The sequence below is a fragment of the Balaenoptera borealis genome, assembly GCF_965194805.1.
Source record: "Balaenoptera borealis genome assembly, chromosome: 9".
Taxonomy (NCBI): Eukaryota; Metazoa; Chordata; class Mammalia; order Artiodactyla; family Balaenopteridae; genus Balaenoptera; species Balaenoptera borealis.
This window is the reverse complement of record NC_138873.1, coordinates 38,622,857-38,649,450: the sequence shown is the minus strand read 5'-3', so window position 1 is coordinate 38,649,450 and position 26,594 is coordinate 38,622,857. Positions and strand designations below refer to the sequence as shown.

General features: G+C 35.8%; 1 protein-coding gene across 12 annotated transcripts in view; it reads right to left on the bottom strand.

Moving 5' to 3' along the window:
- Nucleotides 1–26,594, bottom strand: part of TRDN (triadin) — a 370,366-nt gene that overhangs the window by 269,393 nt on the left and 74,379 nt on the right. For all 12 annotated transcript variants that reach the window (XR_014248698.1, XM_082406161.1, XM_082406160.1 and 9 more), the window contains exons 3-4: nt 15,073–15,237; nt 13,981–14,013 (exon numbers count right to left, since the gene is read on the bottom strand). Coding sequence is in view for 11 of the 12 variants with exons in the window: in XM_082406161.1 (XP_082262287.1) it covers nt 13,981–14,013; nt 15,073–15,237 (198 nt within the window). In the remaining variant the exon portion in view is untranslated. The remainder of the gene's footprint in view (nt 1–13,980; nt 14,014–15,072; nt 15,238–26,594) is intronic.

The following is a 26,594-nucleotide window of genomic DNA, read 5'->3' as shown; positions in this document are numbered from 1 at the left end:
CTGCTTCTCTCCTCCTCCTCCTCATTATTATTATTATTAATCTCCTCCCTATGTCTCCAAATCCTACTCCAAAGCATGGTTCTTCATCTTAGCATTACTGACTTTTTAGATCGGGGAAACTGTTACTTGGAGGTGGAGTGGGGCTGCTCTGTGCCCTGTAGAGTATTTAGCAGCATCCCTATTTACTAGATGCTTCTAGCCCCCATCCCCACCCCAAGTCATGACTATAAAAAATGTCTTTAGATATTGTGAAATGACTCCTGTTGGGAACTTGTATCTTTAGAGCGCCAGTCCAATCACTCTTTGTCACTGTCTAGACCTACACTGTCCAATGCAGTGTCCATTAGACATGTGTACATATTAAAGACATGATATATGGTTAGTCCAAATTGAGATGTGCTATAAGTGTAAGTACCTAATGAATTATGATGACTTAATATTAAAAAGAAGGTAAAATATCTCTAATAATTTTTATATTAATTACATATCAGAATGATATTATTTTGGACATATTGAGTGTGATGGTTTTATTTATGTGTCAACTTGGCTAGGCTACTACCCCAAATCATTCAAATGAACACTAATCTAGAAGTTGCTGTGAAGGTATTTTGCATATGTAATTAAAATGCCTAGTTTATTAGCTTTAAATAAGGTGGTTCTGGAGCATCTGCGTGGGCTTGTCTGATTCCACTGGAAGGTCTCAGAAACAAGTTTGAGGTTTCCTGGGAGAGGGAAGAAATTCTTTGGGTGGATGACACCGTTGGTCCATGCCCGTGGGCTCCAGCTTGCCCATGATCTTCACTTCTTGACTGCCTGTCCTATGGCTTCTCATTTGCTCAGCCAGTCCCCACAATCACACAGGCCAATTCCTTGTACTAAATGTCTTAATATATAAATATGTCTGCATAATTTCCTACTTTTGCTTCTTTGGTTGAGCCCTGACTGATATTTGGGGTTAAATAAGACATGTTATTAAAATTAATTTCATATTTTTCTTTTTACATTTTTTTAATGTGGCTACTCAAAAAATTTTAAATACATATGTGGCTCACATTATACTAGTTTTAGACAGTACTTGTCTGGTCCTAGGGGTGGGCAAATGACCTTTTCAGGTCATCTACAGGGTTAAATCTTCTACAAGTTAATTAAAAGAAACCCTCAAAATTCTCCCCTGCCAATACCATTCTGCTTCCTCCCTCCTATTTAAACAAACGCAAGCGATGGAGAAGATTGGGGCCTTGTATAATTCAGCCTGATAAAGTAAGTAAAATGCCAAAGATTTAGAGTAGTCTTTGCATGTGCTAAGGGAATCATCCTTAAGAAATAATTTCTTACTCCTGATAGGGATTAATTTGAATATAGAAATGGGATGAAATTTTCTAAATTAAAAATTTATATGAAATGTTACATCTATTGTGATTGAAAAAGGCCTTAAATCTGTCATTGAGAATAATATTTTTCCTTTAGAGGTGTGTGTGTATGTGTGTGTGTGTGTATGTGTGTATGTGTGTGTGTGTTTATATTACACAGATATCCACTGGCTACTCAGAGGAATAAAAGAGAGATTCTAGAACTCATACAGGAGGATCAGACACGAGTTAGAATCTTCTTCAGGATTAGGTTCAAAAGGCCATTCTGCCTGGGTAATCCTGTCAGAGCCTCCTAGCCTAACTTAAATGGGGAAATACACTGTTTAGACAAGGTGGTGGTTTATGGAATTAGACAATCCATGTTGGTTCATGATGGGGTTTCCTGCAAGGTAGGTAGGTGAAAGCTTGCACATCAGAGAACAGAAAAAATAACAGTAGTAGAAGAAACCTTGGTTCCCCTTAGCCTTAGCTCTTGTGTACCCAGCAGCAGCTGACCAAAAGGGAATGAGCTCTAGATTATAACCAGAATTGTAATGAGCAGGGATCCGTCCTGGAGGGGAAAAAAATAGAGTGAAAGAAGACAAATCTCAAAAAGACTGGGATGCAGATCACCACTCAGGAAAAGGCAGGAGGGAAACATATTCCCTCCACTTTTCCCCAAATACAAGAAAGGGAGGTAACCTTAAAGTGGGAGGTAAGTCCAGGAATGCTGGTTACACTTCATAATAAGTTTCACTTAAGCAAAAATAAAAATAGATGAAAGTAAAGGAGAATTAGACTTTAAAAAATGATAATTTTTATGTTCATTGGTGACATTGGCCTGGTAATTTTCTTTTTTGTGGTATCTTTGTCTGGTTTTGATATCAGGGTGATGGTGGCCTCATAGAATGAGTTTGGAAGTATTCCTTCCTCTATAATTTTTTGGAATAGTTTCAGAAGGGAAGGTGTTAACTCTTCTCTAAATGTTTGATAGAATTCGCCTGTGAAGCCATCTGGTCCTGGGCTTTTTTTTGTTGGGAGTTTTTAAATCACAGATTCAATTTCAGTACTTGGTCTGTTCATATTTTCTATTTCTTCCTGGTTCAGTCTTGGGAGATTGCACAATTCTAAGAATTTGTCCATTTCTTCTAGGTTGTCCATTTTATTGGCATATAGTTGTTTATAGTAGTGTCTTATGGTCCGCTGTATTTCTGTGGTGTCGGTTGTAACTTCTCCTTTCTCATTTCTGATTTTACTGATTTGGGCCCTATCCCTTTTTTTCTTGATGAGTTTGGCTAAAGGTTTATCAATTTTGTTTGTCTTTTCAAAGAACCAGCTTTTAGTTTAATTGATCTTTTCCATTGTTGTCTTCATCTCTAATTTATTTCTGCTCTGATATTTATGATTTTCTTTCCTACTACTAACTTTAGGTTTTGTTTGTTCTTCTTTCTCTAGTTGTTTCAGGTGTAAGGTTAGGTTGTTTATTAGAGATTTTTCTTGTCGGATTAACAATATACACACTACTATACATAAAATAGATAACCAACAAGGACCTACTACTGTATAGCATAGGGAACTATACTCGATAGTTCATAAAACCTGTAAGGAAAAAGAATCTGAAAAGGAACATGTATATATATATATATAAAACTGAATCACTGCTGTATACCTGAAACTAACACAACATTGTAAATCAATTATACTTCAATAAAAATAAATAAAAAATGATGACTATATTTCAGAGTGTTTATTTTATTTTTTTGTTGTAACAAAATTCTTTAATAAAATTTATAAAAATGAATATTTAAGAATAATTTTTTCACCTTGAATTGTTTTCCTTTTCCACTCCCAATGAAAATACAAAATTATCAGCACCCACACACTTACACACCCAAAACTACAGTGACATTCTCTACACAGGACTACATTAGAGTTTAAATTGCTGAAAAATCAAGACAGTTTTAAGAAGTGGTTGCAGGGATGGGTTTTTCTTCCAAAAACAGCTGATAGGGAAGCAATTTACATAAAGTTCTGGTCTATGGTTGTCAAAAGTCTCTTAAAGGTTGCATTTCAACTAAAAGAGGATCCAAATTAAGGTTCTCCCTACCCTCACCTCCCTTCGCTAACACCCTTTCAAGGAGTGTTTTCTTCCTGCTCCTAAGAGAAAAAAAAATTTGGATTTTTAAAATATTCTGAAGTTTTCGTGCACAGTTGGAATTTGGGTCAAATGTGTCCAGACCAGCCAGCATTTTCTATAGACATCAACAAAAGCAGGCACTGGGGATTCTGTGCTTTGGGTACAAACTACGGTACAAGGATCCTGGCAGGAAACACGTGTTGAGATTCCTCTGCTCTTTCAGAATTTTCGGGGCTGGGGCTTTTGTACCTCGAAAGTTCCCCCAGGGTCCTGCTCAATTTCACAGTCTCAAGAATATAGTCCCAACTTTTTATTTTCCTGATTCTGCACTTCAGCTTTATATAAACTAAGACAGCCCAACTGCTCTGGGCAGATCCACTCAGATCTCTTATAAGTGGGAGTTGTGGATTAAATCACACACTTACACACAGGCGCGCGCGCATGCGCACACACAGACAAATCTCTACAGCTCACAATGAAATATAATGACTTAACATAGACGTTGTTTTGCACTGGATACAAGGGACAAAGAAGGTCAAAGTAGTCATTATTTACCTCCAAATGTATGTGCTTTGCCAATAGGTTAGAGAGTCCAACCTGAGAACATGATAAGTCTCAGCAACAGATTCTAGTTGGAATGATAAGCCATTTTGGTAACAGTAAACCTCAAAGATTGTTTTGTGGCTTAGAAAGCACAGAGGTCAAAGTATCTCAATCCAAGTGTGAGACTGTCCAAGGTCCTTAAAGGTACAATTGTCAATTTGAATTTTGATAACTGGAGAAGGGAAAAATAAATGGAGAAAGAGTGACAGTTAGCTCAATGTGTCAGGAAGCAATGAAAAGGATCCCTTTGTTTTCCTGAGTTATTGGTAACCTTACCTAATGTATCAGTTCTCCACTAGTGTTTACTCTGTCCATTATGATATGAGAGGCACTCAAGAGAAGGGGCAAGTTACTTCCATAGAAGATGGGAAGTGTATTCTGACTTCTTTCACTAGTCCTGATTTTCCCCTATCCCCTTTCTCACTATCTGTAGGGAAGTATGTGTGAATATGAGAAGTGGAGAAAAGAGTAGAAGTCTCCTTTTAGATTTTTATTGTTATTCATCTCCCATTCTAACACCAATACTTCATCATGCTAGGCTTTATTTTATTTTATTATTTTTTTAAACATCTTTATTGGAGTATAATTGCTTTACGTTGTTGTGTTAGTTTCTGCTGTATAACAAAGTGAATCAGCTATACGTATACTTATATCCCCATATCCTCTCCCTCTTGCGTCTCCCTCCCACCCTCCCTACCCCACCCCTCTAGGTGGTCACAAAGCACCGAGCTGATCTCCCTGTGCTATGCGCTGCTTCCCACTAGCTATCTATTTTACATTTGGTAGTGTATACATGTCAGTGCCACTCTCTCACTTCGTCCCAGCTCCCCCTTCCCCCTCCCCGTGTCCTCAAGTCCATTCTCTACATCTGCGTCTTTATTCCTGTCCTGCCCCTAGGTCCTTCAGAACCATTTTTTTTTTTTTAGATTCCATATATATATATGTGTTAGCATACGGTATTTATTTTTCTCTTTCTGACTTACTTCACTCTGTATGACAGACTCTAGGTCCATCCACCTCACTACAAATAACTCAATTTAATGCATTTTTTAAATTAAAGGAACTCAAAGAATTTAAACTCTGGTTTTCATCCTTTATAACTCAACGGTGATAACCAAAAAATATACCCTCCTAAATCAGGCAGTTTTCCTAAAGTCCAATGCCAAATAAACAATTGGGCTAGAGTCCAATGTCTCTGAGAGGTATTAGTCTCAGCACCAGACTTGTGAAGTGCTGGGAAACAAGAGAAGCAGATATAATAATGTATTATTTTGCTGAGAAAAAATTAAAAATTAGTATTATTTAGAGTATTCATTATTTCTGGATTGCAATGGTCATTAAATGATTATTTGAATAATTGTCGTACAAAAGATGGCATAGATCAATAGTATTCTAGTGTAATTAAAAACGCATTTTGTTAGGAAAATCTAGACATACATAAGCTATTCAAAGATCTATACAAAAATACTGTCATCGCTGGCATGTATTAAAATGCAGCTTAGTGTTTACGATAACTAATGCTTGAGTCAATCTGCTTCATTCAAATCTAATTCTCATACCTACTAGTTGTGTGAACTTCACGTCCTCATTTGTAAAATGAGGTTAATAATAATACCTACCACATAGATTTACATGAGGATTAAAATAAGTTAAAATGTAAAGGATTTAGAGCAGCACCTGATATCTAATAAGCATCATGTAAAATATTGGCTATTATTATTATTACTTGTCTCCCTCACTAAATTCTAAATTTGATGAGGGCAAAAACTATGTCTATTTTGTTCCACAGTAAATTTTCAATAATAATTGGCATATACTAACCACTCGATAAATATATACTGAGTTAAAAAATAAATGTTTAAGCAAGATTATAAGCTATCAACTCTTGCACAATATAGAAAGTTGTGGTGGATAGTATCTCACCTGTTCTTTAAGACACGACGTACAAATGATTTAAACACTAAAATGAGTGTGGTTGAAAATTTGGGACAGTAAAATGTTGCATTTCTCAACCTTTTTACTTTCTATTAGAAATGCTGGAGAAAGTTGCAGAATTTTACTATTTGTGGAAATTTAAAAATGTATGTGAAAGGTATTGTAAACTGCAACACTTGTACAAAAGGTAGTAGGGCTTTTTTTTGTTTTTTTTGTTTGTTTAAAGGAACTTTATTCATAACTGCTAAAACTTGGAAGTAACCGAGGTGTCCTTCAGTAGGTGAATGAAGAAATACACTGTGGTACCTCCAGACAATGGAATATTACTCAGCACTAAAAAGAAATACACTATCAAGCCATGAAAAGACATGGAGGAAACTTAAAAGCATGTTACCAATGCATTTTTAAAGCATTTCTTTCCACAGTGATCAATATGGGTGCCAATAAGTTAGGGTTTTTAAATATTGTTTTTCTGGGAACACTGCAAAGCTAAATAATAATAAAATTTAAAACACTGCACATTTTTAATACTTTGCCTTAACTTATCCACAGATGTTTATATAAAATATGTCAACTATAAATTGACATATATAATTGACAATTATGCCTATAATAAAATATTGACAGTCAAATATCATGTTCATTTCAACAGAAAAATATTGGGACAGGATTTAAAAGTGGGATATGCTATTCCACCTAACTTGAAAGGGTTCAAAATTTCTATTTCTTTTGTTCTACATGTTAGGTAGTAAAAAAAAAAAAAGAAAAGAAAAGAAAAACAGAAAAATTACCAGTGATTCTCAACTCCGTGCATCAGATTCAAATGATGTCTTAACTGGACTTACTTTTTTCCACAAGAGACCAAAATCTCGTGATTTTGAAAAACGGAACGTACAGAGTTGAAAAGAATCTGGAATACATATAAACCTAACAGCTTCTCATTCACAGGCTTCTCAATTACACACCCAATCTTATTTCCAGATAGGAATGCAACAACCTTGAGATTATTCTTGCTCCAACAGGAGCTACTTAAAATGGTTGGGCCTGAGTCGAGCTGTCTCAGCCTTTTTTTTTTTTTTTAATTTATTTTATTTTTGGCTGCGCTGGGTCTTTGTTGCTGCACACGTGGGCTTTCTCTAGTTGCGGAGAGCGGGGGGCTACTCTTTGTTGTGGTGCGCGTGCTTCTCATCGTGGCGGCTTCTCTTATTGCGGAGCATGGGCTCTAGGCATGCCAGGCTTCAGTAGTTGTGGCACGCGGGCTCAATAGTTGTGGCACACAGGCTTAGTTGCTCCGTGGCATGTGGGATCTTCCCGGACGAGGGCTCCAACTCACGTCCCCTACGTTAGCAGGCGGATTCTTAACCACTGTGCCACCAGGGAAGTCCTGTCTCAGCCTTTTTATTCTCCATGATGTTGGCACCAAAATTTAATCCCTTGCTTTCATCGGCTTGCTCCTTCAGGCTCCAGTGTTACCAGTATTATTTCCATCACTCTGGTTCCAGTTTGCTTGCCTTGATAGAAATGAGCTCTTTTGGACCCAGGGTTCACTACAGCTGCAACTCCTTAGAGAAGTAAGTCTCTGGATCATTCATCAGATCTCTCCTCAGCCTTTTTCATTCTGATCCCATCACCAAGCCCCACTGTCTGCTCTCTCTGCGTTTTGCCCCTTGTCCTCACAGGTCTGATTAATATTGGGAAAGACAACCAGAAGATAAAGCGGTGAGTTCCTTGAGCAGCCTGAGGGCAATATGCAGCAGTGCAGTTATGGAGCTGAGTTTTAATCTAGACTTATTTAGAGGAGTAGTCCAAAGATTAATGTATTTACTTAACAGTGTTACTAGGGCCAACCTGGTAACCAGTATTCTGAGGCTACGAATTTTAACAAGTTTAGTCACCTTTCCATTCTCCCTCTTTTTTTCACTCGCAGTATTTTTCAGACACTTAAAGTTCTGCCTGGGGTAAGGCACCGAAGCTGCCAGCAAAGATGGATGTAATGAAATCTCTGGCACAGAAACATGTCCATCTATCTTACTCCCAGTGACGTGATACAACCTTCTGAATGGCCTAATCCTAAAGTCTTGAATATTTATGATGCTCAGATTCCCTGGTTCTTCCTTACTCACCCTGACTGCAAAGAGCTAAGGTGGATTTCAATAAAGTGAGAACAATACACAATGAAAGAACTGAGTTTAAATTTACTGGGCTCTTTTCAACCCCAGGAGCTTTAGGGAAATCTTAAAACGCGATTATAAGGAGAATGTAATTTGTTTTGCTCTAAGTAAAGAAGAGCTTCTTCCTCTGCCATTGGCATGCATCAGGAACAATTTCACAGACTATCAGCCTTCATATTTGGGTCCTGTTCAAACTTCAAGATGGTTCCTTAGTTCAAAGAGCAAGTAGTTGGAAAGCAAGTAAATTCAACATAATGTACAGGGGATTTTGGCTCTTTCCACAAAGGCAAGTATATTAAGTATATATCTCATAAGGCCACCATATATATATTAAGTATATATCTCATAAGGCCACCATGTCCCTAAAATTGAAGATCAATATTTCCTTCCCCAAAAAATGTGTATGTATGGGTCCGAAGGACTAAAAGTATTCTTTCTTAACTTTAAAGCTAGATGTCAGAAAGTGACATTATAAAATGTAATTTCTTGTTAAGAGACTATTATTGTCTCCTAAAATTGCATATTTCAAAGAACATAAATGCTGTAATGATTATTCTTATATACAGACTTATTATAGACTAAGGTTTAAGTAAGAATAAACTGTAAAAAGAGATAAGTATATCTATTACTCTGCACTTAGAAATGTTAGTACAAAAAATTAAAAAGCTCTATCCCCAGTAAAAATTATACTTTTATGAATGTTTACATAATCTGAAAAGTCCGCATCACATGAATGTTAATATAGAAATATGAAAGAAAAATCATATTAGGTTTGTGAGAAACCAGTATCTTTTTTTTGAAAAAGAAATAGAAAAATGCTAAGCTGCCTATGCTGAATAGACATCTATTTTTAACTTCGTTTTAAAATATACTGTTTATTTAGCTCTTCTGCCCATTTTTTAATTTGGTTGCTTGTTTTTTGTTGTTTCTGCTTTGTTTTGTTTGTTTATTTTATTTTTTATATTCCAAAAGATACAGAGAACAAACTGGTGATTGCTGGGGGGGGGGGGGGGGGGGTGGAGAGGGCCAGATGAAATAGATGAAAGGGATTAAGAAGTATAAACTTCCAGCCATAAAACAAAAAAATCACAGGAATGCAATGTACACATAGGGAATATAGTCCATAATTTTGTAGCAACTTTGTATAGTGATGGATAGTAATTGGTTTTACTGCAGTGAACATTTCATAATGCATAAAAATACTGAATCACTATTTTGTACACCTGAAACTAATATAATATTGTATGTTAATTATAACTCAATAAAAATTGTATAATGTAATAATTTAGGATAAAATGATATTGCTTTATGCTTCAATTGTAGTTCTTGCTTTAGGTATATTTCATCTAAACTTTGGTGCTGCCGCTCACTTAACTTATGGAAAATGTTTGCCATGTTAACTAATGGGCAAAGCCAGCCTTTGTTTTCAAATTTCTCACGTAAATCAAACTTACTCTTTTTCAAAAAAATATAATTTTGCTTTTCAGTTCAAAAAAAATTTTAGTGTGTATTTTGAGGAAATTATTATGAAAGTAATAAATTTTGCAACATATTTGGAAGATATGTTATTAAAAGTAGATGAAAATATTTAAATTATTTGGATTTAATGTAATACGTTTATTTTACAATAAGTTAGAAAACAAGACAAACCAATATTCCACTGCACATTATTTTACTTGAACTAATGTCAGGTACCATATAAGTAAAATTTTTAGTTGTTTATGGAGCTAGGAGTATTTTTAAAAGTTTGATATTCCTGAAATATGCATGTTAGGGGGATACCACATTTTGATGTTTTACTTTGGGAATAATTTTTAAAGTTGCAAATATAAAAGAAATAACTCCAATAATTTTGTTAGATATCAAGATAAAATTTTATAATTTATAGGCAAAGTAGAATATATATTAAATCTATACATTTACATATATATATTTATTGAGCAGCCAGCTAGCATATAGTGGGGTTTTTTGTTAGTAAGAGGTAGAAAATACATATAATAAAAAACATATAATGAATAAATGGTACATAATATATTATGTATATATATACATACACACATCTATATATATCTATATATATATATATAGATATATACACATGCACAGAGTGAATTGGTTCTGCAAATAGTATATACTTTAATTTTTTGTCAATAGGAGGTACAAAATATTAAACATTTTATATTAAATGAAATATGATAAGGTTTGACATCAGTTAGATTAAATATTTCATAATATAATTAATTACATAAGGTAGGTTTTAAATTTCTTTTTGAACAATACAGAATTAGTCTGAAATGAATCACAGAAATATGACATCCATGGGTTTATTCAATGCATCTTTAACAGTCTGGTTGCCTTAGAAATATCCCAGTTATATTTAAAAGAATTAGTGTCACTAACCTACACTGTTGATTGTTTCAAAGTAGTTTCAAACCAGTGACACTTCCTAGGAACAAATATTGAGAATAACTGAAAAGAACTGCTTACATTTAAATTTTTAAAAGCCATTTTTAGCTTTCAGTATTTCCTATGGATGTTCTTTCTGTTTTGCTCTCAAGGGAGTGTCCCTCAAGAGCAATGCACTCTTTCACATTATTCAGCTAAATAAAAGGCAAAATCATTAAATGAAACTTGCCATTGTTCCCACCTCCCCACTCTACCTTATCTCTGACTTCAGAACATCCCATCATGACACAGAACACCTGAGTATCAGCACCATGCCTCTCCTTTAGCAGACATATGCAAGATAGGACCGGAAGGCCTATTGGTCTCTTTGGTTGGCATTCTAGCAATTTGAAGATGTGTGAAAGACACTTCTTTATCTCATAACATAGAAGAATTACTATGATAACCTTGGATATGTTCTCAGGCAGATCAATTGTAGGAAAGCATACAAATGTAATTTGATTCCTTTGATGCTATCCCCACTCGTTTATCCCTTGGAAAATGTGGTGTTAACATGTCCCTGATATGTACCCTGGTGTGAAGAATGCTACTCAACAGGCTGATTCTAGGTAAACAAAGCCCACCCTACATAGCACAGAATTGTTCCAGAATATATAATTTACAATGGTATTGGTTTTCATAGTTATGTTTTAAATAATTATACAATAAAAATGTAATATTTTACAATGATTCAGTGCCTTTAGCCTGCATCATGGAGTATTTGAAATAGAATTTAATATTTAAAAATTTTGACAAGTTGAAAAGTAAGTATGCATGAAGAATGTAAAGACACTAGGTACTACACTTAATACCCTAAAGCTATATTTATATATAACAACATAAGCCACAGAAGAGCAGATTCAAAAATTTCATCCATATTAATAATCTGTTTAATAATCAACCCAGCAACCCTGAGATTATTTGACTGTACTGTTATTCCATATCAAATTAGAACTGTAAACTCCACCCATAAATAACAAGGTAGCTAAATTTTTATTTTGGTAAAAATAGCAATAACTGAACAAATGAAACCAACATTTTAAGCACATTTAAATAAAATGCTTCATATAGACACAGGACAGTCGAATAAACAATGTCACAGCCTGATAACTAGGTAATATAAAATGGCTAAATATTATTGAATTTGTCTGAATGGGAAAGAGTACTAATGAAGAGACTAATAAAGACTCATTTAGACAGGTGAAAATCAAATATTTTAAGAGGATATAATTCTAGATTATCAAAAAAACCTAAAAAACTTCTTAAACCACTACTTTAAAATATAGAATTTATAAAATAATTCATCATAAGATAGAGATAAGCTCATGGAATCTCTTCCCTAATAATAACATTAAAAATATGCTTTTAAAAGCAGAATATGTATTAGAAATGCTTTGTAAAATATCACATACTGATTTAAAACTCATTGTTTCTATGACTCTACAAAAGAAAAGGTTTTAAATAAAAAATAATTGTAATTAAATATATTTCTTTTATAACTAATGCTTATTACAGCCTTTGTACCCAAGGTAGGATGTATAAGATGTTGCTTTAAATGTCCATTTTCTCATGTAACTCTGTAAATAATAATATTAAGAAAATATATTCAGGTGACTTTAGTCAATTCTCCTTTTAGACATTAGTGTACATGGTTTTAAATATATATATCCCTTAGACTGCTTTAACTAATGATCATTACTGACATTTTTTAAAAGTATCTTAAACAACTATTTAATAGTTTTTCTGTTGATTTGATAAAGCAATACAATAATTTAAAAATAATAATTAAACAGTTTTGCGTGCATTTGCAACTTATGCTAATCATTTCATAAAACTTAATTTTAAAATAATCCCACCAGGAAATTCAAATAAAGAGCAATGAACAGATTCTATATTAAATACTAGATATTGATTTATGGAGAATATGATCTTATATGATATTCTTGTAGAATTTAATTTATAAATAAGAAAATATTTGTTTTTCACTCTTCTATACCCAAATGGAATAAATATATATACAAGCTGTAAGTTCCAGACCACGACTGGTAACTCATTAGCTTAAACTTTGACTATGTTCTGGGCAGTATCCATTGGAGATCAGCTATAAAAAGACTCTGCTTTTTACCTCAAGAAGTTTATAAACTAATCTAGATTCTCTATACCTGGATTTGATGACTTAAGAATGTCTTGAGTTCTTGGGTTCTCATCATGGATTTGTGAGTAGGGCAACCCATCCTTTCTGCTCTCAATAGCTTCATAAACACTTTCATTTCTGAATGGCAGTTCCACACTTGAGTTTCACTACTTCACCTTTTACTGGGCAAGTTACAGATTCAAATTTTCCAAATTAACACACACTAAGTAGATTTTATCCCAAGAAGTGAGGTTATCATCATCTGTCAGGCAAGGCCGAAGCTCCAAATTTGGATCCTACTGTTTGCATTCACAGTAGGTCTAGGGAGATAGCAACAGAGGCCAGCAAGTTCTCCTCTGTAATAAATATTCCCAAGAGCTAATGCCCAACATGTGCAGCAATAACTAACTGTATTAAGTCTGGCTTTTATGTTTCTATCTCATACCAAATATACCTCAGGATGGTATCCATTGCTCCCTATTATTCCTTCTAGACATAATTCTTACCCCTTCCTGTAAAAATCTCTGAGGCTTTTGCCCCACAGTTATAACCCCTTTTTCCCAGTCGTATTGCTCCCGTCTTTTGGATTTATGATCATTCCATTCACTGACTGACGACATTGCTTATTCCTTCAAGGAATCCCTGTAAACCACAGCCAAGCTCACCCAGATGACTCTGCTGCTTTGGGATGACACATAATACATACTGACTGCATATGCCTGTGCCTTCAAGATTATTATCCTCCACACTATCTCAGCTACCCCGTCCAATAGATATCACCTAAAATTGAAAAATAATACTGACAATAACATAAGAAAAAGAATTAAAATTTAAAATCGATATATCTGGCCACAGTGAGAATAATAAAGATCACGGGCATCCTCATCTTCTGGGCCATTTAGAAAACTATAGAATTCACCCCTCATTCCTGCAATTCAAATTCACATTGATCAGTGTGTAGATCGATTTGCACATCTACTGAAGAAGGCATTAATTAAATAATCAACTTAAAAATGATGGGATTAGCTTCATTGGAAAGAATCGAGTATTTCTTCTCCTAACTATAAATCTTAATCTAACCATTAAACAAAAACTCTACATTAAAAATAAATTGTCTATAACAAAGTAAAATCTATTTAAGTTATGGTGAAAATCAATATTACCATAAAAGAAAAATACTTTTTTTCAAAGGTCAACACAACTAACCTTTTTTTTTCAAGGGAGGCTCCTCTACTTCTCCTAAACCAAGGCAAAAACAGTAAATTAGAAAAACTTTCAGCAGAGCATAATATTGCCTCTCTATTTTCCCATTTTCTTTCATTCATTTTTAAAAAACCATCTATTAGTTTTGATAATAGTAGTCCATATCTTACTTTGCCTTCCAAATTCCAATTTTTAAGTATACACTTTGCCTATGTACATTTATTTGAGATCGTTTCACTTTTATGAGTTCAATAAAATTGTGGCAGTGATCCAAATTATACATTACAGTTCGTATATCATGTTCATTTCAGTCCTCTATTGTTCATCTCGACCTCTCACAGGAGCCAAAAAATACAAATTCAGACAAAGTCATAGAAAGGACTAAAATAATAAGAGCTTTCCTGGTAGTCAAGGCTGAATATGTAATTTCTGATGAGTAAGGCTGATCTTAAAAATGCCATCTAAAAAAGCAGAATCACAATGCTTTGTTCTTTTCACATCCGCTCAATAGCAGTTTACATATGGTTTAAGTTTGTTATTTCCTTTTGATCATCAATACATTCTAGAGAGTAAATAGGTTAGTTGCATAATGGTTGTGGCATTTAGAATGTGTCCCTGCGTTCTACACCTCCATTTGATTCAATTAAATAACTTTCATTGTGATTTTAGTAGGATTGCTTTCTCTATTTGACTGTAAATATGAATTATATGTATAACATATTTATACGTATATTTAGTTTTCAAACTTGGGAAATAGCAGCCATTTTTTGTTCCCAAAGAAGCATATAAATGTGAGTTTCTATTGTGGTTCGGTAGGATTGTATAATAAGTCCCTCTCTACTATATTGCTACTCTAATGTAGCATTTAATTTTGACATCTTTGCCATAATGGCAGATAAGCTATAAGATGAAAGCCATATAGAGACCAACTTACTGAGTTTGGCAGCCTGTTGATAGGCTATTTGCACTCTGAAGTGTATTCATTTTGGTTTAGCCTGACCCAAGTGCTCATTTGTGCTTAAACTTAAGCAAACTATTGTAATGCATATCAATCATCGGTCCTAGCAGTTAGATATATCTCTATTCTCTTTGTACCTTTATCAGTGTCCTTGTCTCCATCATCATTATCTTCTTCATCACCCTCAGACGAGATGATGTCAGACAACAAAGAAAAGAAGCCATAGACCCAGTCCGTGGTTTCCTCCACAGCGTCATGTACAAGTCTTAGAGGATCTGAGCCCATCTTGGAAATAGAGCTTGCTAAAAGTAATTAAAAACAAAGAGAAGTTTTGTAATTATTCCCAAAGAAACTAAGAAAAGCTGCTTTTCCTGATTTCTTCTTTTAACACATTTGAGTTACTTCTAGTAACTTCAATGGATAGAATTAGGAAAAACTGAAGTCTGTAAATCTTACCTTTCTTATATCCTAGGAGATATAAACTGTTTGTGAAATAAAAGATTAAATAATAAAAATGCAAGCAAGAAAAAAGACATATTAGGGATTTCCAACATGTTGTTATTCTCATTCAAGTTACATGAAGGTTGCTCTGAAGGGTTAAGGGTAGCCTTTAAGATCTGATTGAAGAGGTGATATATCTAGAAATATGGTCTAAGTTGCACCTGATTTTTCATCAATCTGTAATTAAATTTTTAGATTTATGTTTTCCTTAATTTTAAAAACTAAGCTTTTCAGGGATTCTTCTCCCTTTGACATCTTAAGGGACTAGAATTATATCAACATATTATACTTTCTAAGGGTTAAGTATGCCAAAATTAGGTTTTTACTCTGACTGAGATAGGAAGTCATTGGAAGGTCTGAGCAGAGGAAAAAGTGATTTGATTTATGTAACTTCATTCGCCACGTTGAGGATTGAAAGAATGCCTGGTTGGAAACAGGGAGATCAGTAAGGAGCCAAATGAAATAATACATAGTCCAAGGGAAAGAAGATGGTGATTTCTATATGGGTGGTACCAGTTTGTGTGGTGAGGTGTGATCAGATTCTGAGTGTATCTAAAAGATAGAATTAATGTATAGACTGACAGTGTGGCTGTTGGATGTGAGAGAAACAGAGGGGTATGGAATAACTTCAAGGTTTTTGGTTTGAGAAACTGGAAGGATGAAAATACCATTTACTGAAATGGGGAGGACTGGAGAGAAACGGGGTTTGTTGCGCAGAATATTTAAGTAGCTGAGTTTTAAACTTGTTAAACTTGAGTTGTCTATTAGACCTCTATGTGGAGATGTAGACATCTGTATAGCTCAATATGTTCTACAAAAATGAAGTTCTAGCTGAAGACGGAAACTTGGAAATTCAATAAAGAATAGGAAGCATTCAAAGCTATGACACTGAATGTGATCACTAAGGGAGTGGACCTAGGAACACTCCAACATTTACAAGACAGTGAGATAAGTCAGAGAGATGAGGAAGAACCAGCAATGGATTCTGAGGAGAGAAGAGAGACAGACAGAGACAAAGAGACACAGAGGGATATTAACTGAGAGGCAGAAAAAAAACGAGTATAATGTACTAGATATCAAGTCAAGAAATTGTTTCTGTGAGGATAAAGTGAGCAGTTGGCAAATGTTGCTGATAGGTCAAGAAAGATGAAGACTGAGAATAGAGCTTTAGATTTAATGATGAGGATGTCACTGGTGACCTTCAAAGGGCAATTTCAGTGAAATACATTCAAGACTAAATGGGAAGAATTTAGAGGTAGTAAGTATATTTTACTGTAAAGTAAATGACAGAGATTGGGCAATAGTTGAAGGACTAGAATCATAGTGGGGTTTCCATTGCTTATGTTGTTCAAGTGGGAAGAATGTTCCATTTTTATGCTGATGGGTAAGATGCCATAGAGAGGGACAAATAATATTAGAGATGAGATTTCTGGGGAAATTTTTAATTTCGGAGGATTCACAACCCATCACAAGGATGCCAAGTTACAACTGGTCTCAGGGAAACCTACCTCCATGATTCAGTGACAACATAACTTTACTCTTTGGAACTTATTTCACTGCATTCTGGAGAGTGTCATGTGAGCAAGATATGGTAGTCTGAAAGGTGAGATTAAACCTTAGAGAAAGGAAATGAAGTGGAATTTTATAATTGCATTTGAGGATTTTAAAAGAATTATATGTAAGGAACTGGACTGTACTGGTACCATTAAAGGCATTTTTAGCACTAGTATATTTTATATCTAATGGAAGAATATTGCAAATGGGATTTTTATGATCTGAATAGATTGAGACCATTTCCCCATTCCTCTTCTTTCTAAGTGTTCACTGAGAAACTTAACAATAAAATCCAACAAAATAGATATCAGTTTAATTATCCTTATGCTTAAATGCACTATATATACACTTTGCAGACATGTATATTGCCTGGTTCTAAAATAGTCAAACCAGGTTATTTTCATGAAAAAAATATTTTGCTATCTTGAGACCAGCTTCTGATTTTCAGTCACATGGAAAACAACTTTAAAAACATATATACATATGGATATAGATATATCTTTAAAAAGATAGTAGTCCTCAAGTTAATTCTTATTCCTTCTCTCAGACATCACATCCAAATTATAACAGTGGGGATAATATTATACAATGCAACTAAACCTTTCATAGATGTTTTCTTTTTTAATCGTACTTTTCTACCTTTCACGTTTCCATGAGTTAAATTACATACATTAAAATGAGGATCATCATAAAAATGGTAGTAGCTAACACTTTTAGGGTGTATATTACCTGCCAGGTACCATCCTAAGAACTTTATGTATACTAACTCACTTTTTCCTTTCAAAATCCCAATGAGGTAGACGTCTCTATTTTAAATATAAGAAAACTGAGACAGAGGGAATTTAAATAAAATACCTAAGGCTGCATTGCTAGTAAGTAATGGAGCCAGATTTTGCACCATCCAGAGTATGACTCAACTACTATGCAATCTGCAATCAAAAAACAAACAAACAAGGCTTCCCTGGTGGCGCAGTGGTTGAGAATCTGCCTGCCAATGCAGGGGACACGGGTTCGAGCCCTGGTCTGGGAAGATCCCACATGCTGCGGAGCAACTGGGTCCGTGAGCCACAACTACTGAGCCTGCGCGTCTGGAGCCTGTGCCCCGCAACAAGAGAGGCCACGACAGTGAAAGGCCCGCGCACCGCGATGAAGAGTGGCCCCCGCTTGACACAAGTAGAGAAAGCCCTCGCACAGAAACGAAGATCCAACACAGCCAAAAATAAATAAATTAATTAAAAACAAACAAAAAAACACTAAAACTTAAAACAAACAAACAAAACCATGAATTCACAATTGGTTCTGTAGTAAGATGTTGGATGAGAGATTCTGGGAGGGCTTTTCTTGCTGTTAAAAGGGGGAACAAGGACTTTGCTGCATGAGAATATAAAGCCTGGAACTGCTATAGCATCTTATAACCATGAGGACTGACTCACCGAGGAAGGCAAAGGCTAAAAATGAAAGAACTTGAGTCAAGTGCAGCTCTCCTACCTAGTGCTAAACCGCGCCATATTGAAGCCAGAGACAAAAGGAAAAATCAGTAACAATACTTTTGTCTTTATTTAAAACTTTGATATTTTGTTCATCCCAGATTGTTGCATTAGTTTTTAAATGTTAGGGATTGTATTAAAATATCATGTATCTTAACTACTGAGTTTTTTGGAGCCTCTTAAATTTGGCACTCAGAGTGAGTGCTTTATTCACCTCACTGAGTCTTAGTGCTCACCCCACCTAAATGCTGTGTGATGTTGAGAAGATTAACTTTCGCCATGTCTGTAAATTTCTTTGACATCTCTGCTTTTCCAAAGTCACTATTCTAAACTAAGACTTCAACCCCTTATGCCTGTTATCTCTATATTCAGCCTTCTCAGACCTCAATTTATAATATGCCCAGTTCTGGCAAACAGTATTATACACTGTGATACAAAACCAAAGTACTCTGTGCTTCAGTTTGCTGGACTGTAAAACAACAGTAAGAGTAACAATACTTACAAGGTTGTCATCAGTATTAATGAGATAATACATTCAAGTCACATAGTACAGTGTCTGGTAATTAATAAACGTCAATGTGGAGAAACATGCAAGATTGGCTTTGAATCTTTTTTTTTTTTTATGTATGTATGTATTTATTTATTTATGGCTGCGTTGGGTCTTCGTTGTTGTGCGTGGCCTTTCCCTAGTTGTGATGAGCGGGGGCCACTCTTCATTGTGGTGCACGGGCCTCTCACTGCAGTGGCCTCTCTTGTTGCAGAGCACGAGCTCTAGGTGCACGGGCTTCAGCAGTTGGGGCACGTGGGCTCTAGAGCACAGGCTCAGTAGATGTGGCACACGGGCTTAGTTGCTCCACGGCATGTGGGATCCTCCCAGACCAGGGATCGAACCCGTGTCCCCTGCATTGACAGGCGGATTCTCAACCACTGTGCCAGCAGGGAAGCCCCACTTTGAATCTTGAATGACCCAGAGGCTCTTTCCAGTTTGCTAGCTGGGGCCGGAGGCTACCCCACCCCTCAGCAGCAGGCTCTGTGTATGATCTCACCTTTTCTCAAGGTCTCCAAATGCTGCACAACTGTCATTTCCAGTATCCCCTTGGGTGTTTGGGACCTTAGTTCTTACTGCATGGTATCCATTCCCAAAGGAGTTACCTCCCAACTATAAGGCTGCCCTCTTGCATTCCTTAACAAAGGAAAGAGCAACTCAGAGGTGAAACTCTAGACTGCCCCATATGTATCTATCTGAGCCACTCCACAGGACAGCCAGAGAATAGGGGTCCCAGGCATCTTCTGACCCTTCTGCCCACGAGCCTCTGCCAAATGGTACTTATTGAGCTTCACTCAACCTCATTGTACCTAAATTTCTTGGTGTAAAGCACCTAAAGCAGAGTAAAGGATATGGTAAATGTTAGGTAATTATTAATTCAGTCTTCAGAATCATTTAATTCAAACTTATGGTAGTGCTCTATCAATGTAGGCTGTGATAAATATTACCCTTAGTCACTGCGTCCTCATAGGCAACATTGGCAGGGTCTGTGAAATCCAAACACTGCTTTCATAAGGCCTCATGAAACAACTAGTGCTTGCCCCTTACCTCGCAGAAAATATTCACATCTAAATATTTGGATCTAAACTGAGCTAAGGATTTTTTTTAAGTGTCATAAATGCTACCTAAGTTAGAAAAAATTCGACTTGTATATATGTTGATGTGTGTATCTTACACGGTGGTACTCAATATGGAGTTGACTAAAAATATAAAACTCTTCTTTCAAGACAATTATTTTGCATCTATTGTATGCAATATCCTATCTTAAGTGTAATATAATTAACATAATGCTGCCATTTTTGGGCTTGCTATCTAGATGTTTCTAATTTTGATATGTGAGGGATGCTGTTTCAGAATGTATAGTAGTGATTTTCCAGACCTAAATTACTATTTTAAGTGACTAGCTTCTCCTTCCTGTTGCACGTAAGTGTTTGAATACTTTGGTTTCTGTTGGTGAAATTTTGATCAAGTTAAGAAAAATATTAGCAAATTATGCATCATTTAATATGCTCTGAGTTACATGACAATTCTTGCTTGAAGTACTGTGATATTACTTAGTCTTTGTTCAGGGTAAACAGAACTCCTTAGAACTTTACCAGTGCTAAACAGAGCTACAGATATGTTTTCCCATCCCCATGCCATCCACAGTGAGGGGAGGAAGGGATATGCAGGTAAGAAAAATGAGACAAAAGACAAAAAAAATCAAATGATTTGAAAACAATGGTTGTCTCCACTATGTCTGTCTCCATTATGTTAGTAAGTTTCTTGTATGCAGCAATGTAGCTGAGAGAATACAAATTCTTATTAAACAGTTTAGACTTGAGATTTGGCATCATTCATAACAGTCAACTATTTCCTAAGGATATAAGGTTGAAATACTGATTTAATTTAGTTTATTTTTAACGAGGACACACTTAAAACAAAAAGCACTCACGGTGAATTTAATAGCCCTCTGAATCTTTGTGCCCCGGAGTCTCAAGCATTGATAATGCTAGGCACAGATATTTAAGAAATAACAAACAAAAATATGTACTTTTACATCTACTATAAAGGTCAATGCCTTCATCAAAGTGACGTTTACTCAAGACATTGTACTGTAAAGTGTTTTAGGTCCAGTCTGAAGTCACTTCCAATTTCTCATAGGTTAGACCAATTGCCTTGAACATACTTGTCTGAACTCAGTGATGTCAGAACTGTCATCTTTAATTGTTATCATCCCAGTGGAGAGCCTTTCAATCTCTTAGAGTCTCTTCTATGCCTTTTTTTCTCCCACAAGAGAAAGCTTTATTGTTTTCATACTCTCTATTTCATTTCAAATTGAAGGTAATGCCAGTACAAGAGAAATAGGAAGTAACACATCCAAGGAAGTCAAGAATTCAAGAAATGTTTGATGCAGCAACATTATTCCTCCATATTTGACCTCTAAGCTGTATTTACATCCTTCCAATTGAAGTTCGTAAAAGGCACACTAATTGGAATTACAAAATCTTCCCATTATTTTCTCTTGAAAAATTCAGAAGATAGCTGTATGTTTGTAAGATTGCTTCAGTTCCAGAGACAACACCTGCTATTTTGGTATCTGATAAGCCACTTTCGTTGTAACCAGAATAGTGAAAAATTGTGGCCCTAAAACAGCTTTTCTAAAAAACTTTTCCACCCGAGAAATATTTTGAGAGGCTCATTTTTTAATAGCCTCTCTTTAAAACCACTTACAGTAGCCCTTTAAAATAATTTACAGTAAAGAGTTAATAGGAGTGGACCTGGCTAACTGATAGAGATTTGGGAGAAGCAAAGGTAAAAATAATAATGAAATGGAGTGGAGGCCAATGAAAATTAAATTCAACTGCTGTAGTACATGCTTTCCATTAAATAACTTTATATGCAGTGTGTAATGTTATTTCAAGGATTTTCGCATGGACAAAAATATGAAATTTAATCTATGCTGCAAAATTTCTTTGAAATTGAATATATAGGTTAAAATGATTTTTATATTTATTTAATTTACATTGTGTGATTTAGCAAGAAATATAAATATTAGGTCAGTTCATTTCAGACCAGATAATTCAGTCATGAGTAATTTGTGAGATACTTCTATAGGGCATCTTTCAGATGCTTCTGTAGAGAAAACAGTATGATGAAATCTCAGTTTGCTATGTTTAAATGCCTTCTTTTACAAATGAGTGAGTACCAGGATATTGCCATACTCAGTAACAGATGTTATATTTTAAAAGTATAAAAACTTTAAAAAAGTTGTATGTAATTACCTGCCCTGAATTACATAAATGATTTAACTTCAAAATCAAGTGTCTCTGCATAGATTTTCCTTCCACTAGATTTTTAACATAGACCATATACAGAGGTTGAAATTCCCTGTAACCTTTTATCCTTACCCTCAGTGAACACTACTCAGAATATGGCAAAATAAAAAGCTGGATTCATAAAATTCCCATGGTACCTCTAATATTCATCACACTATGAAAGATTTTTACTTATGTCTGTGGTGTTGGGGCCTGAAGACAAAAGAAGAGGCACTCAGGAAGAAAACATGGGCAAAAAGTAGAGGAAGCAGTGGAATCTGGAGCCTGTGAGGGCTGAGAGAACACACTGGAAACTGCATCAGTCCTACGACCTCCAAACTTCCCTCTTCAAAGAGGAGAATCTGTCACCCTTCTCATGGAGCTAAATATGTACCTAGGCCAGGAGTGAAGAAGCCAAAGGAAGCTCTGGCAGGTGCTGGGGTCGCTGCAGGAGCAGCTGCTGTCCCATGTCAACAAGGTGAGTTAAGGGATCAGTGACACCAGGCGTGTGCAACTGCACCTGGTCCCCTGCAATGACCTCCCTGGTCCTGCTTGCCTCTGCCTCTCAAATCTCTCACACAATGATCCTTCTGGCTCACACAAACCCACAACTATGCAGGGGAGGGAATTCTAGAAAACATGGTTTTATCCTAGCCAAAATGACACAATACAAATCCACCACACCTAGCTTCAATAGTTATCATTTTACCAGTTTTATTTATATTTCTTCTCTCCCACATTTATCTTTTCTTTTTTCTAGTTTAGTAAATATTTTAAAGCAAATCCTAGATACTTAAATTCTTAATCCCAGATCCATAAATACTTCAACATGCATGTCTGTTCCATAATTTGATAGTTTCTTGTTTGAGGCACAAAAAAATGTCCAAAGTAAGTTTTGTATCTTTTGCCAAGTATGGAATCAGCCACTTCTTGAAGGAATCACAGCTCCTTTTATTGGGAAATGGTATTTTGAGACTAAAATTTGGTCATCAGGTGTGCTCATTGAGTTGGATTTGGCCAAGAAATATGAAATGTCAAAGTCATGTGTTTACACTGATATTTCCAAATAAAATCTGGAATTTTCACACACCATTTTTGCTATTAAACTCACATTTCTTCTCTTCTGTTGAAAATCTGATTTCTTAATGATATCAACTTAATTAATTACTTCATTTTTTTCTACAGTATACCAATAACAATTTTGAATAAAATGACAGCAATACTACTAATAACAATAAAAGCAGTGAATGCAGTTTTAGCTCTCTTTTCATGCCTTTTCCTCCTTGAACTATATCATACTAAGGACAGAGACTCAGAATTGTATGTTTTAAAGTTATTTAAAGTAATTATTTTCTCTGGTTATGCAAATAACGTGATATAGATTTAGCTTCATTTGCTTCAGTGCGTTTTCAAATTTTAGTGATTATTTAAAAATTTTAAAATTATAAAATGACATTTACAAGTTCCCTAAGTCAAAACCATTTAAGAGCACATATTAAGAAAAGTTTTGGGTTTCCCTGGTGGCGCTGTGGTTAAGAATCCGCCTGCCAATGCAGGAGACACGGGTTCGAGCCCTAGTCCAGGAAGATCCCACATGCCGTGGAGCAGCTAAGCCCGTGCGCCACAACTACTGAGCCTGCACTCCAGAGCCGGCGAGCCACAACTCCTGAAGCCCACACACCTAGAGCCTGTGCTCTGCAACAAGAGAAGCCACTGCAACGAGAAGCTCGCGCACGGCAATGAAGAGTAGCCCCCGCTCGCCGCAACTAGAGAAAGCCCACGTGCAGCAACGAAGTCCCAACGCAGCCAAAAATAAATAAATAAAATAAATATATGAAAAAAAAAGGGCAATATAAAATTAAAAAAAAGAAAGAAAAGTTTTGTTGCCACCCTAATCCCTTGCTATACTGTCCTCTTCTTTTGACAGCTACCTAATTTTGTTAATTTTGGCTTATACTTTCATTATTTCATATATTTATTTCATATACATATTTATATTTAAAGGAAGACATCTAAAATTTTAAATAGGGGAATAATAAAATGAGATTTGCCATTTACAGTAATCTGGCCACAGAATGAGAAAGGAGGCAGAGGCAAGATTAGAGGCAAAGAGAAAATATATGGCTAGTGTAACAGTTTTGGGGAAACCAAGGCAAGAGTTCTAGAGACAAGGTACAGAGTATAGAACAGAATCAACAGATGTTTGGAAAGTAGAATGAGTTCTTTTTGATCACTGAACGTTCATGGGTAGTGGGGAAAGAGGAAAGTATGTGAGGAGTCCTACTTTTCTGACTTAAGAAACTGGAAATTGGATTGGTAATCTAGGAGGCCGACCTGGAAAGAAATATTGGGTTGGCCAAAAAGTTCGTTTGGGTTTTCATACAAGTGGAAAAACCCGAACGAACTTTTTGGCCAACCCAATATAACCACCTCAGTTAGGAATTTTGAGTTTGATGTTCCAACTGAATGTCTTAACGCAGTTAGGAAAATGGAGAGAGATTAGGGTTAAAGATGTGGACTGGGAAGTCATTATGTGTGAAAGTCAGTTATAAGCAAAGTTCTAGGCGAGTAGGTCAATTAAGGGGAAAATAAAAATGCTGATGAGCTGATTTTTTTTCAAAATAAAATAGCTTACTGACTCCCATGGTGGGAAAAATGCATTTTCCTAAAACTTACCTTGCATGCTTTAACTGTTTCGAACTGTGTCACTGTTTTTAGCCTCTAAATCTAACTATCTGGCCATTTTAGAGAAGGGTTGATCCTGTTATTAGATTGAGAGGCATATATTAAAGATAAACAGGCTAAATATGATGGCAGCTTACTCATCACTTGTATGGGCAACACAAAGTCATCGCAGCTAAAGCAATGGAACAAGGTGATATTGTCTAACAGGGGCAAGAAGCTCATGGTGTCAAAGAAGAGTTATAAAAGTCATAAGAGGACAGGATTTTAATAAGCAAGTGCCAGTCAACAGTTCTAGTGCTGAAAAGTTTAACCAAGACGAAGATGTTAAGTATGCAATTTGTTCTTTTGTTCATTTGTTCAAGTTTTTTCATTAAGAAGTCAAGTGTGTATTTGAGACACTTCAGCAGAGTGACAGAATAGTGTCAGATTGTCTCTTAGAGGGGCTTGGCTAGAGGGATAGAAACAGAAAGGTTTGTAGCTAAATAGAGATATAGGGAGGTGAGGGAAATTTGCTGTTTTTTCCAAGTTAGAAAACACATAAACATGTAGAAAGGAAGGAGGGAATAGAGGGGAGATTGTGAAGATACAGGAAGGAGTCACATTGAAAGCATACCTTCACGAGGCCCTTTCCTCTCATACAGACCCAGACACACATATTTCTTTAACAGTGATAAGCCCTTTTATAAAACAAGATCTTCCTGAAGCAATAACCTGTACTTCTCTGTTAAATTAACTAAACAAGGAGGCCATTAGACTGAGGTGACTCTAATACCTTAGCAGCCTTTGACAGCAAACAAAACCTAAGCCTTGGGCTTCCCTGGTGGCGCAGTGGTTGAGAATCTGCCTGCTAATGCAGGGGACACGGGTTCGAGCCCTGGTCTGGGAAGATCCCACATGCCACGGAGCAACTAGGCCCGTGAGCCACAACTACTGAGCCTGCGCGCCTGGAGCCTGTGCTCCGCAACGAGAGAGGCCACGATGGTGAGAGGCCCGCACACCGCGATGAAGAGTGGCCTCCACTTGCCACAATTAGAGAAAGCCCTCGCACAGAAACGAAGACCCAACACAGCCAAAAATAAAATAAATAAATAAATTAATTAAAAAAACAAAACAAAACACCTAAGCCTTTAAGCTCCTCAAGGTTAAGAAATCAAACCTATGGACAACAAGTCACAAAGAGCCAGCTAGCCTTTCCCAAATAAGGCAAACACTTAAGCTGTAGCCAATCACATGATTTCCTTGCTTTGCTTCCGCCTCTCCTCTGTAAAAGTTTTTCCTGAACTCCTGTCAGCAGAGTGCTCCTAACCATTTTGGGTTTGGTGCTGCCCAATACAAATCAATTTTTGCTTATATTCTTAAAATTTTGAATATGCCTCCGTTTATCTTTTAACATCCCAGATAAACATAGATGCCCAAAACATTGTCATTTTCTCTTTCTCTCCCTTTCTCTCTCCATCTCTCTTATCATCTTCTTCCCCTCTCTCTCCTACCTCTGATCTCTGGATACTGCCCATATTAGATTGCAATGATCATGCTTCTCCATCCATTAGTGAGAATCATGCAAAAAATAAAATAAAATGAAGGGTGAA